The sequence below is a fragment of the Triticum aestivum genome, chromosome 1B (genome assembly GCF_018294505.1).
Source record: "Triticum aestivum cultivar Chinese Spring chromosome 1B, IWGSC CS RefSeq v2.1, whole genome shotgun sequence".
Lineage (NCBI taxonomy): Eukaryota > Viridiplantae > Streptophyta > Magnoliopsida > Poales > Poaceae > Triticum > Triticum aestivum.
In genome coordinates this window covers 674,938,907-674,950,993 of record NC_057795.1, presented here as the reverse complement: position 1 = coordinate 674,950,993, position 12,087 = coordinate 674,938,907, and the positions used below count along the sequence as shown (strand labels likewise).

The 12,087-nt window shown below is 46.9% G+C and overlaps 1 protein-coding gene across 1 annotated transcript; it reads left to right on the top strand.

Moving 5' to 3' along the window:
* Window positions 1-6,030: 6,030 nt before the first annotated feature.
* On the top strand, window positions 6,031-6,876 carry LOC123099929 (probable calcium-binding protein CML14; the record flags this gene model as incomplete). The annotated part of the gene is given in 1 exon segment (XM_044521949.1): window positions 6,031-6,876. A coding segment is annotated over 1 exon segment (484 nt), but the record flags the coding sequence as incomplete, so codon positions are not given.
* Between the last annotated feature and the right edge of the window lie 5,211 nt (window positions 6,877-12,087).

Here is a 12,087-nt window from a genome sequence, read left to right as displayed (position 1 = left end):
AAAAAAAAACATCGCATCACCCACCTAAACAACTTAGGGCTTGACTGGCAAACATGGGCACCATCATGCCGAAGGAAGGCCACATTCACTGGGATGACGCACAATCCCTCTGCATATTCTGGTAAGAAACCCGATGGTTGTTTGCCTCGAAGACAAAGTGGCACTCAGCACGACTTTGGGCTCAACCTTGAGCTCCAACTTCATCAGGACACTATCACCACAATAACAGTGAACCTCTTTAACTTCAAGCCACATAGCTCAACTGTCACCTCGACCGTGTCCTCAAGGGCCGATGCAATCACGTCGACCGCTGCATGCGCGGTAATTGTGGATGCGGCTCGTGAACGCTTGGCGGTCCAGCAGGTCCTTGCAACATATCATCTGTGCGCCGTTAATCTACTATAGGTCTTGCTTCGCCTGTCTTGATCCTCATGTCATATTCGATCACGATGTTGCCGCGCAGAACTATCACTCGCTTAGGGTCGGCCATGTTGATGGAAGAACTCCGTGAAACTGCTATTGCTCCATAGCTATCCATATAAAAACAAGAAAATAAGAAATATCCCAAGCTAAATGCTTCCCTTACGATCATATTTCGCTTGTACTAATATGCACTTAATGGGGATATTATTGTACGGTTGTTGAAAAGGAGCTAGAGTGTGAAGTTATGCGGTTTTTCACATCTAGCTTGAATGCTTGGGCCGCCGGTGTAAGCTCGGTGCCCACGAAGGCAAAGACGACCATGTCACCTTCACTGAGAACAATGCAAAATCCATCTTCATGTTCCCACAAGAAACCCCATGGTTGTTCGCCATGAAGGCAAACTGACACCGAGCCGACTCCGGGGCCACCTTAAATTCCAACTTCATCCAAGACCTTATCATTACAGCAACCACAAACCTTTTTAATTTCAACCCATGTGCCTCGCTACCGATGGCGCCGTCGAAGATTGGGATCTCCTCTTCCACCCCACCAATGAAGCACCCAAGGCGCAGAGCGAAGCCGCTCCGCACTTCCGATATGACGACTTCCACGGTCGCCTCAACCGCATCATCAAGGGCCGACAAAGTGAGGTCTATTGCGCCGTGGTTGCCGTGGATACGACTCGTGAATGCCCAGCAATCCCTCATGTCCTTGTGGCGTATCATCGATGCGCCGTCGATCAGTTGTAGGTCATGCTTTACTTCTTCGTCTGTCTTGATCCTCATGTCGTATTCGACTACAATGTTGCCACTCAGATCTATCCCTCTCTTTGGGCCGACCATGCTGATGGAAGAACCCTACGAAAAAATTGTTATTATTGTTTAGTAGTTCTTCGTATGAAAGTGACAAATATCTCGAGCTAAAAGTTTCCCTTGTACTAATATACACTTCTAGGGGATATTTTACAGTTGATGACCATGATGTTTGTCTTCTATTGAGCTGAATGGTTACAAGGTGCATAACGGTGTTAAGAGATGGGAAATGCCCACATTCCCTAACTTGTTTGGTTTTGTTTCAGCATGTCCAAGTGAGAAGAGAAAAATAGAAAAACCTATGTAGTGACGGCACCATTCATGCAGAGTAGTAACGAAGGGTCCAAAATAACTCTGTCTTATTTGTCATTTGGAACACACTTACTTCCATAAATTGTTTTTGAGAGTCACTTAGTTGCAGAAATTTGAACTGTTTCCATGGTAAATCGTCAATTCACAATGTTAGACTTTGTACATATTAGTCAATGTGAAGCGTATATAATGACGTCATACAAGAGATTAAGAGGCCGTTCGGAATCTCTCCGCTGCGGAGCGGAGCGACATACAGTGGAATTTTAGTGAACGGCCAAATGGGTGCACCGCCCGCTCCGCTCCCTCGCGAAGGAGCGGAGTATGGCCGAACACAGCCTAAGTGGTTTGTAGCATGCTATCAAGAGTATGTATGATCCAGTCCATAAGTTCTATGCATGCGACAATGCAAAATGAAAAACATTAATTTGAAATGAAGAATTAAATAACTTAACCCCTTCAAGTATTTTGGTTTGTTCTGATTAACCCCCTCATGTAAAAAACGTATTGGACGCTCGGAGTACCATTTCCTAGGCACAATTTGGGAGATTGCTTTGCCCATGAGGGCAATAATTCAAAAACCACGTCCAAAACTGCACCAAGAGATGAAGACAGTATTGAATACTTTAAAGAGATGATGAATGCATGGTTTTATCTTCACAATGTTAAGCAGAACAAACACAATGGGGTAAGGTAGACTTAAAAAATTACAGATAATCAATGATACACACCTGTTCCACGCTGATGGGATCATCTCTACTGAAATTGACGACATAATTAAGCAATAGGTCCAAATGATCTCACACTGCTATGTATCCATACAACTGTATTGGCCTATCATCGATGGGAGTTTTAGCCAACTTTAAAGAGAAAATTTGGAACATGCGGCTAGGTGGATGACGCTTACAATATCCACTGCCAATGTCAATGAGGCAACCCGCGGGCTCTGTTAACGTCATTGCCTCGAACCAAGCTTCACATAAAAAATACAAGTTATTTTTGAAATAAATAATTAAATAATAGTACACATGTAATGATTAAACACACCCCTTAATGTTCCATGGTCAATTATTCACTTTTTCTTTATCATCCAAGTGGAAACTATCTATATTGCTCAAAAAAAAGTGGAAACTGTCTATGATCTTTTTCACCGGAAATTTTTCTCTGAAAATATTTTCAATGAGAGAGATAGTCAATTTTACTCTCCTCGGGTATTTCATAACTTACTAAAATACTTCTCGCCCGACTACTAAAATATTTTATTGCATTCCCTTATAGAAGTTTTGTTTTGTTTCTCTCTTTCTAGAAACCCTACGTGAGTTCATCTTTTTTCACCATGATAAATAATCATAAGGATGTTACAACATGTTCTCATGATTTTTCATGACTACTTGCACAGGTAAGAAACACCTAAACCGTCTAACAGTTGGGATACAAAAATACATGCTAGAAAGAATGAGAAGGTACGGACAATTACATGCACAGAGCCGCCGGGAGATTACGCAAGTCTAGATCCAAAACTATATCAACCAAGCAGGGGTTGTACCAATAAAACTCTGGCGCGAGAAGAAGAGGAGGAGGAAAACCCACCGGGAGAGACGACGGACGGGTGGATTGGGCGGCGGGAGAAGTCGTCGTCGCGAGAGGACGGAAGAGAGGGATGGCGACGAGGGAGAGGAGATGCGACGCATCGCCGGCGTCGGGGGAGACGGAGGATCGATCGAGCGGTTTGCCGTTTGAGCAGGCGGCGGCGCGGCTCACGCCAAGTTTTGTACCACGAGTAGTGATCTGCATCTAGTTTTGCATTGCAGGCCCCACGACCTTGTAATCAAGCAAATTACGAAGCTGGTGTATAAATAAAAACAGGAAACGTAGAATAATATGTTGACCTGGCAGCATAAAAACAGGCGGGCGGATGCATCGTTGGCGACGGTGCGCTGATCTGCATGCCGCGCATTTCATGATCGGCAAGCACCGTACCGTACGTGGCTTCCATGCAAATCGGTGGGACATGGGTAGCCAATCATGAGGCCACATTATTCCAGCACAACCATCATTTAATTTCTGATTGGTTTAATTTGTTGGCAGCAGATCAGATCTGGAACCGTGGATGTTTATGCAGATGCATGAGCATGACCGACCCATATGCCGGTGGCGGTGGGTGATTAGATTAGATGCTACTCGTCCAGTATATTGTTTGTGCTAGAATAGTAGGGCAGGTGTAAGATTCTCATTTCTCTGCCGCTGCTGCTGACGATCTTGACCTGCCTGCTACTAGCTTTCTTCTAGTCCTGGCCGGCTGGCCCTGGGTGGGTGGATTCCGTGCACCTTCCTCCGGGGTTGAGCTAGCTGGTGCAGAGCTAGCTAGTAGGCAGTGTAACCAACGAACGGCTGATAGAAAATTCAGCCCCTGCTTTCCTCCCTGTGGGCTGTCGTCCATGGACCATCATTTTGTCCTGCATGCATGCATGCGAAGGATGTCCAAAGATGAACCTCCTTTGCCGTGTGGACACTCCCAACCCAGGGTTCAAGGCTGTCATCACACGGTATATGCGCAGAACGACTGAACGAGCAAAAATTTTCACCCCGACAGTTAAATTCTCCTTCATTTTTGCCCTTTTTTTGAACCTCCCCCCCAAGCAGGCTTTGCTAGATCCACGTAAAGTCACATGAGCATTTTACGTAATGGTTGATGTGGGGCATTAATAGTGGATCTGTGCGGTTAGGTTGGAAGTTTATGTAGGAATTAGTAGCGGCTACGTAGGAGTAGAATTATTGTCCCGCGAGCTGTATGCAAGTACCGAGCGAGACCAAGTAAACCTCACGCCAGCAGCAGCACCATCACCATCTCGCTCTCAAGGCTCGAGCACGTTTACGAGCTGGTCTAAAAATAATGAGGAGAGGCTGATTATAACTTGCTACTCACAGCTAAGTTGTTTTTACTTGGAGATAGTTACAGCTGACCTGAGTTCAGGTACATGCACCACCAGGGAACGAAAAACCAACAAGGTACTACCGCGCTGTTTCCACCCACCTCACCTGGAGTCACTCTCCTCGTCTCCTATGCAACCAGTCAGTCATTCTATAGAACTTTTTTTTTTACTTCAGACAATAATCATATGCCTAAACTGTCTCTAGAAATTAAATTTGCAAAACTAGTTCAAAGTTTCGAATCGAAAATTGCCCAACCGCGCAAAGATCCGGCTGAAAAAAACGCACACAAGTTATAGACTACCCAAGCCCTTTGGCTCCTAACCCTAGCGAGAGGTTATCTTGGGCGCGCCGCGCTGCTACCTTTCCTTCATCAGTGAGATGTTGTCCACCCCATCCTCATTCAGTGGACCTATTGCGGTGGGAGCGCTGGAAGGCTTCGATCTATGATGGAGATGTGGTTCTTCCATTCTGAAATTTTAGGTAGGCCTTCGTTGTCCGTCGCTTCAACCCTTACGACAGGTAGTGGCGACGTCATACAATAAATTAGTCCTCGGTGGTGCATTGCAGATAGTGATGGCGTTATTTTGTCGATGATTAATTCATCCATCTCGATGTTTTTGTATGCGGTGGCGTCTATGGTTCGCAGGCAAAGATTCTCAATATCCTTTGCGGTCATCTTGGTCACTTTGGTGCATCCTCAGGTGTCGAAGTGATGCGTCATGCGTGAGGGTTTTATTGGAAGCCAAGCTTTCCTGGTTGTGACGATTTCTTCTTTTCTTTAGGGCGGTGGTCTTGCAAAACCTTGGTCATGATAACTTTCGGTCCGCGAGCAATGTTATGATGGCTTGAGCATTTGAGCGGCACGCCATCGGCTTATTCGGACCCTGGCACAATTTCTTTTTACAGTTACTTATATTATGTTTCTACTACTTTTTTTTGATAAAGATGTTTCTACTACTAGTTTGGTTAATAGACTCAAGTGTTTTTTGTTAAGAAAGAAAAGCTACAAACACCAAGTTCTTTTGTACTCCATGTCTGATTTTGCATGCCACACAACCAAGTAAAACCTCACGCCAGCAGCATTGAGCCACTGACCATCCCCCTCTCTCAAGTAGGTTTGCAAGCTGGCCTAAAAATATTAATGAGAGGTTAATTATAGCTTGCAAGTTTTACAGCCAACCTGAGGCAGCCACCAAGAAAGGGGAGGTAAAAACAAGAAGATACGACACTGAAGTTTTTGACGCGCACCCACCTCCTCCTCCGCTCCTTCCGTGCATGCACCCGCCGACCCGGTCACCACCAACGCCGACGCGTCTTCCTCCCTGCCTGCCGCCCGTCCGGCAATCTCTCCCCCCTTCCCCTCCATAAATATATACCAAAGTCGTCTTCTCCACCCCGGTCTCACCCCAAACCCATTCTCCATCCCCACCCCCACCTCCCCCGATCCAATCCACCCCCACCCTCACCTTGCCCAAGTCAAAGCAGATACAACCTTTCACTCCACCACCATGACGAAGCCATCGCCATCCCCACCGCCGGCGAAGGGCGCGGCGTCGCTGCGGGGCAGCCAGCTGAAGCAGCTGCGCTCCCTCTTCGACCGCTTCGACATGGACGGCGACGGCAGCCTCACCCAGCTCGAGCTGGCGGCCCTGCTCCGCTCCCTCGGCCTGCGCCCCACGGGCGACGAGTCCCGGGCCCTCCTCCTCGCCATCGACGCCGACGGCAGCGGCACCGTGGAGTTCGACGAGCTGGCGCGCGCCATCGCGCCGGTCCTCACCGCCCACGCGCCGCGGCTCGTCGACCAGGCGCAGCTGCTCGAGGTCTTCCGCGCCTTCGACCGCGACGGCAACGGCTACATCTCCGCCGCCGAGCTCGCGCGCTCCATGGCCAAGCTCGGCCAGCCGCTCACGTTCGAGGAGCTGCGGACGATGATGCGGGACGCCGATGCGGATGGGGACGGCGTGATTAGCTTCGGGGAGTTCGCCGCCGTCATGGCCAGGTCCGCGCTCGACTTCCTCGGCGTCCCCGCCGCCTGAGATGATGGCCCGCCGGGCTCCGGCTGGCTCTGGGTCGGATCGACTGATTGATGTCCCGTCATGGTTCTCTGATTAATTAGGATCGGTGGTAGTATGTTTCGTTCTTCTTCATGCTAGAATTAGTGGTAGTAGGATGGTTCGAGGGCCGGATCGGATGAACTGTAACGAACTCGCACGGAATTGCAACGTTGACCTGAAATGTGTATAAATTTTGGTAATTTGGTCAATCGATGCGTCCGCTGCGTGGAGGTATTTCTGCCGTATGGAACAGGAGATGTGCACACACGGTGCTATCCTCCAAGGCCGCGATGGATCCGTCCGTCTCCTGTCCATTTTTGCAAATAGAGATGGACATTGACTCATTCGGTTTACTGAGTCCAGATCGTGATCTTTGTTCGAATTATTTACGTAAAATTATGTATCATGAGTAATTTATCTTTCAACTATTTGGAATCATCACTCCGGTGGAGCTGTCGTTGCCATGCAGCAGCCACTAGTAGAAAAGGGGGCATTGGTCCAGGCCGGGTCAGCCCATTAGTCCCGGTTCCGTCCAGAACCGGGACCAATGATGGCATTGGACCCGGTTCGTGAGCCCCAGGGGCCGGCCGGGCCACGTGGGCCATTGATCCCGGTTCGTCTGGACCTTTTGGTCCCGGTTGGTGGGACGAACCGGGACCAATAGGCCTCGCTCCCGGCCCACCACCATTGGTCCCAGTTTGTGGCTTGAACCGGGACCAAAGGCTGCCCTTTAGTCCCGGTTCATGCCATCAACCGGGACCAATTAGGTGCCTATATATACCCCCTCGCGTAAGAGCAGAGCACATTGCTCTATTTTTTCTGGCCGCCAAGGGGGAGAGGGTTTGGTGGTGCTCTAGCTCACCTCCTATGCGCACAAGGTGTTCGATGGAATGCCCGAGCCACACTACTTAAGCTTTCTCCTCTCCAAGCTCGACCTCCAAGCTCCATTTTCCTCAATATTTGTCTAGGTTTAGCGGTCCGTCACGCCCTGTACCCGTCTTCGCCGCCGTCGATCACCCGCGCCGATCTCATCGCCGGCACCACCGTGGTGAGCCTCTAGTTCTTATCTTCTTTCTGAAAGGAAAAATATTCTTACTTGTATGTTTAGATAAATACTTGTATTATTTTCTTACTTTTATTATTGCATCTTATATAGTGCGATGGTTTTGGTATCCGCCCCCGTCGGCCCTCGTCCTGTCTATGATTCGGATGTGGTATATATTATCTTTTTATAACTATTTGGTTTATTTATTGTTTATGACAATTATACCGACCAATGTGACATAGATTTTATTTATCTAGGAGGTTGTTGAACCGTAAATTCCAACCAACCCTATTGTCGAGAGGTTAAATTTAGTTGAAGAAGAAAACAATTTCTTGAAGGAAAAAATAAGAAAAATTGAGGAGGAGAAGATGATATTGGAGTTGCATGTTGCGGATGTCGTCGATGATCACAAGATCAAGATGGATGCAATGCGCTTGAAGATTAGAAAGATTAGAAAATATGCCATTCATACCGAGGCTTGGTATCATTATGCCGTTGGATCAGTTGTTACCTTGGTTGCAATTATGATCGCATTTGTTTTCTCATTGAAATGTTTTACATAGTTTTAATGTATGGTTTAATTAAATGCTCTGTGGAGCTTTATGTTGTTAGATCAGAACTATGTATGTACTTTGGTTTTAATGTGATGATGAACTTCTATTAATTTAGTCACTTAATTATCTATTCATGATGTTTTGTAATGATTTTTGACACACTTAATTATATATAATGCACGCAGATGAACCGGCAATGGATGTACGGTGACAGACGCACCTCCGAGTACATTAAGGGCGTGCATGATTTTCTCGAAGTGGCTGAGGCAAACAAGCAGAATGGTTTTATGTGTTGTCCATGCCATATATGTGGGAATACGAAATCTTATTCTGACCGGAAAATCCTTCACACCCACCTGCTTTACAAGGGTTTCATGCCACACTATAATGTTTGGACGAGGCACGGAGAAATAAGGGTTATGATGGAAGACGGCAAAGAAGAAGAGTACGATGACAACTATGTGCCCCCTGAATACGGTGATGCTACTGAACATCAAGAGGAACCTGACGATGTGCACGATGATGCTGCAACGGGCGAAGCTGCTGAAGATCAAGAGGAACCAGATGATGTGCCCGATGATGATGATCTCCGCCGGGTCATTGTCGATGCAAGGACACAATGCGAAAGTCAAAAGGAGAAGCTGAAGTTCGATCGCATGTTAGAGGATCACAAAAAAGGGTTGTACCCCAATTGCAAAGATGGCAACACAAAGCTCGGTACCGTACTGGAATTGCTGCAGTGGAACGCAGAGAATGCTGTGCCAGACAAAGGATTTGAGAAGCTACTGAAAATATTGAAGAAGAAGCTTCCAAAGGATAACAAATTGCCCGACAGTACATATGCAGCAAAGAAGGTTGTATACCCTCTAGGATTGGAGGTGCAAAAGATACATGCATGCCCTAATGACTGCATCCTCTACCGCGGTGCGTACAAGGATCTGAACGCATGCCCGGTATGCGGTGCATTACGGTATAAGATCAGACGAGATGACCCTAGTGATGTTGACGGCGACCCCCCAGGAAGAGGGTTCATGCGAAGGTGATGTGGTATGCTCCTATAATACCCCGGTTGAAAGGTCTGTTCAGAAACGGAGAGCATGCCAAGTTGATGCGATGACACAGTGAGGACCGTAAGAAAGACGGGAAGTTGAGAGCACCCGCTGACCGATCACAGTGGAGAAAAATCGAGAGAAAGTACTGGGCTGAGTTTGCACGTGACTCAAGGAACGTATGGTTTGCTTTAAGCGCAGATGGCATTAATCCTTTCGGGGAGCAGAGCAGCAATCACAGCACCTGGCCCGTGACTCTATGTATGTATAACCTTCCTCCTTGAACGTGCATGAAGCAGAAGTTCATTATGATGCCAGTTCTCATCCAAGGCCCTAAGCAACCCGGCAGCGACATTGATGTGTACCTAAGGCCATTAGTTGAAGAACTTTTACAGCTGTGGAATGGAAACGGTGTACGTACGTGGGATGAGCACAAACAGGAGGAATTTGACCTAAAGGCGTTGCTATTCGTGACCATCAATTATTGGCCCGCTCTCAGTAACCTTTTAGGACAGACAAACAAGGGATACCACGCATGCACGCACTATTTACTTGACACCGAAAGTATATACCTGGGAAGCTGCAGGAAGAATGTGTACCTGGGCCATCGTCGATTTCTTCCGACCAACCATCAATGTCGAAAGAAAGGAAGGCATTTGAAAGGCGAGGAAGATCACCGGAAGAAGCCCGCCATGCATACCGGTGATCATGTACTTGCTATGGTCAATGATTTACACGTAATCTTTGGAAAGGGTTCCGGCGCACTAGCTGTTCCGAATGACGCTGGGGGACACGCACCCATGTGGAAGAAAAAATCTATATTTTGGGACCTACCCTACTGGAAAGACCTAGAGGTCCGCTCTTCAACTGACGTGATGCACGTGACGAAGAACCTTTGCGTGAACCTGCTAGGCTTCTTGGGCGTGTATGGAAAGACAAAAGATACAGCTGAGACACGGGAGGACCTGCAACGTTTGCACGAAAGACGGCATGCCTCCAAAGCAGTATGAAGGTCCTGCCAGCTATGCTCTTACCAAAGAAGAGAAGGAAATCTTCTTTGAATGCCTGCTTAGTATGAAGGTCCCGACTGGCTTCTCGTCGAATATAAAGGGAATAATAAATATGCCAGAGAAAAAGTTCCAGAACCTAAAGTCTCATGACTGCCACGTGATTATGACGTAACTGCTTCCGGTTGCATTGAGGGGGCTTCTATCAGAAAACGTCCGATTAGCCATTGTGAAGCTATTTGCATTTCTCAATGCAATCTCTCAGAAGGTGATCGATCCAGAAATCATACCAAGGCTAAGGAGTGATGTGGTGCAATGTCTTGTCAGTTTCGAGCTGGTGTTCTCACCATCCTTCTTCAATATCATGACGCACGTCCTAGTTCATCTAGTCGACGAGATTGTCATTCTGGGCTCCGTATTTCTACACAATATGTGCCCCTTTGAGAGGTTCATGGGAGTCCTAAAGAAATATGTCTGTAACCGTGCTAGGCCAGAAGGAAGCATCTCCATGGGCGATCAAACAGAGGATGTCATCGGGTTTTGTGTTGACTTTATTCCTGGCCTTAAGAAGATAGGTCTCCCTACGCGGTATGAGGGGAGACTGACTGGAAAAGGCACGCTTAGAAGGGACTCAATAATATCCAGGGACGGATATTCTTGGTCTCAAGCACGCTACACAGTTCTACAGAACTCTACCTTGGTGACCCTGTATGTCGATGAACACAAGAACAGTCTTCGCTCCAAACACCCGGAGCAGTGCGACGACTGGATTACATGTGAACACATCAGGACTTTCAGCAGTTGGTTGGAAACACGTCTCAGAGGTGACAACACTGTTTGTGATGAGCTGTACTTGTTGTCCAGGGGACCATCTTCGACTGTTACGATTTGGAAATGATACGAGATAAATGGGAATACAGTTTACACGATTGACCAAGATAAAAAGAGCACCAACCAAAACAGCGGTGTCCACTTTGATGCAATGACCGAGAGGGGAAAGGACACGTATTATGGTTACATAGTGGACATATGGGAACTTGACTACGGACATGATTTTAAGGTTCCTTTGTTTAAGTGCAAATGGGTCAATCTGTCAGGAGGCGGGGTACAGGTAGACGCACAATACGGAATGACAACAGTGGATCTGAAAAATCTTGGGTACACTCACGAACCGTTCGTCCTAGCCAATGATGTGGCACAGGTTATCTATGTGAAGGACATGTCTACCAGACCGAGAAAAAGAAAAGATAAGGAAGCGAATACGTCATACGATGAGCCAAAGCGCCACATAGTTCTTTCAGGAAAAAGGGACATCGTGGGAGTGGAGGGCAAGACAGACATGTCTGAAGATTATGAAAAGTTTTATGAAATTCCTCCCTTAAAAGTCAAGGCTGACCCCAGCATCCTGATAAACGATGAAGATTATCCATGGTTACGTCGCAATAAGCAAATGACACAAGCGAAGAAAAACTGAAGGCTTTCTCCCGCAACTATTATGATGATACCATGCCAACTTTGTAACAGACGAGTATGATACCATTGTCCGTTTTGTACATGCACATGCTATGTGCGTGAAATTATGATACCATGCCAACTTTCAACTTTTTCAGAGTTCATTTGAAATGCTTTAATGTCTTATGGTTCGACCCTCGTAATACCATTAATCCCGGTTCGCTCCTTGTCAACTATGTTCTCACCAAGAACACTCTCAAGAGGGCAGCCACGTGGGCCATTGGCCCCGGTTCGTCTAGGACTCTTTTCTCTATAGGCGCATCTATGTTCATTTTTTAGTAAAGTTAATCACAAACTTGTGATTCACACAAATTTCAAAGAATTCAAATTTTAACTATTCAAATTTGAAAACTAATGGCACTAACAGAAAGTTTGTGACTTAAAAGAA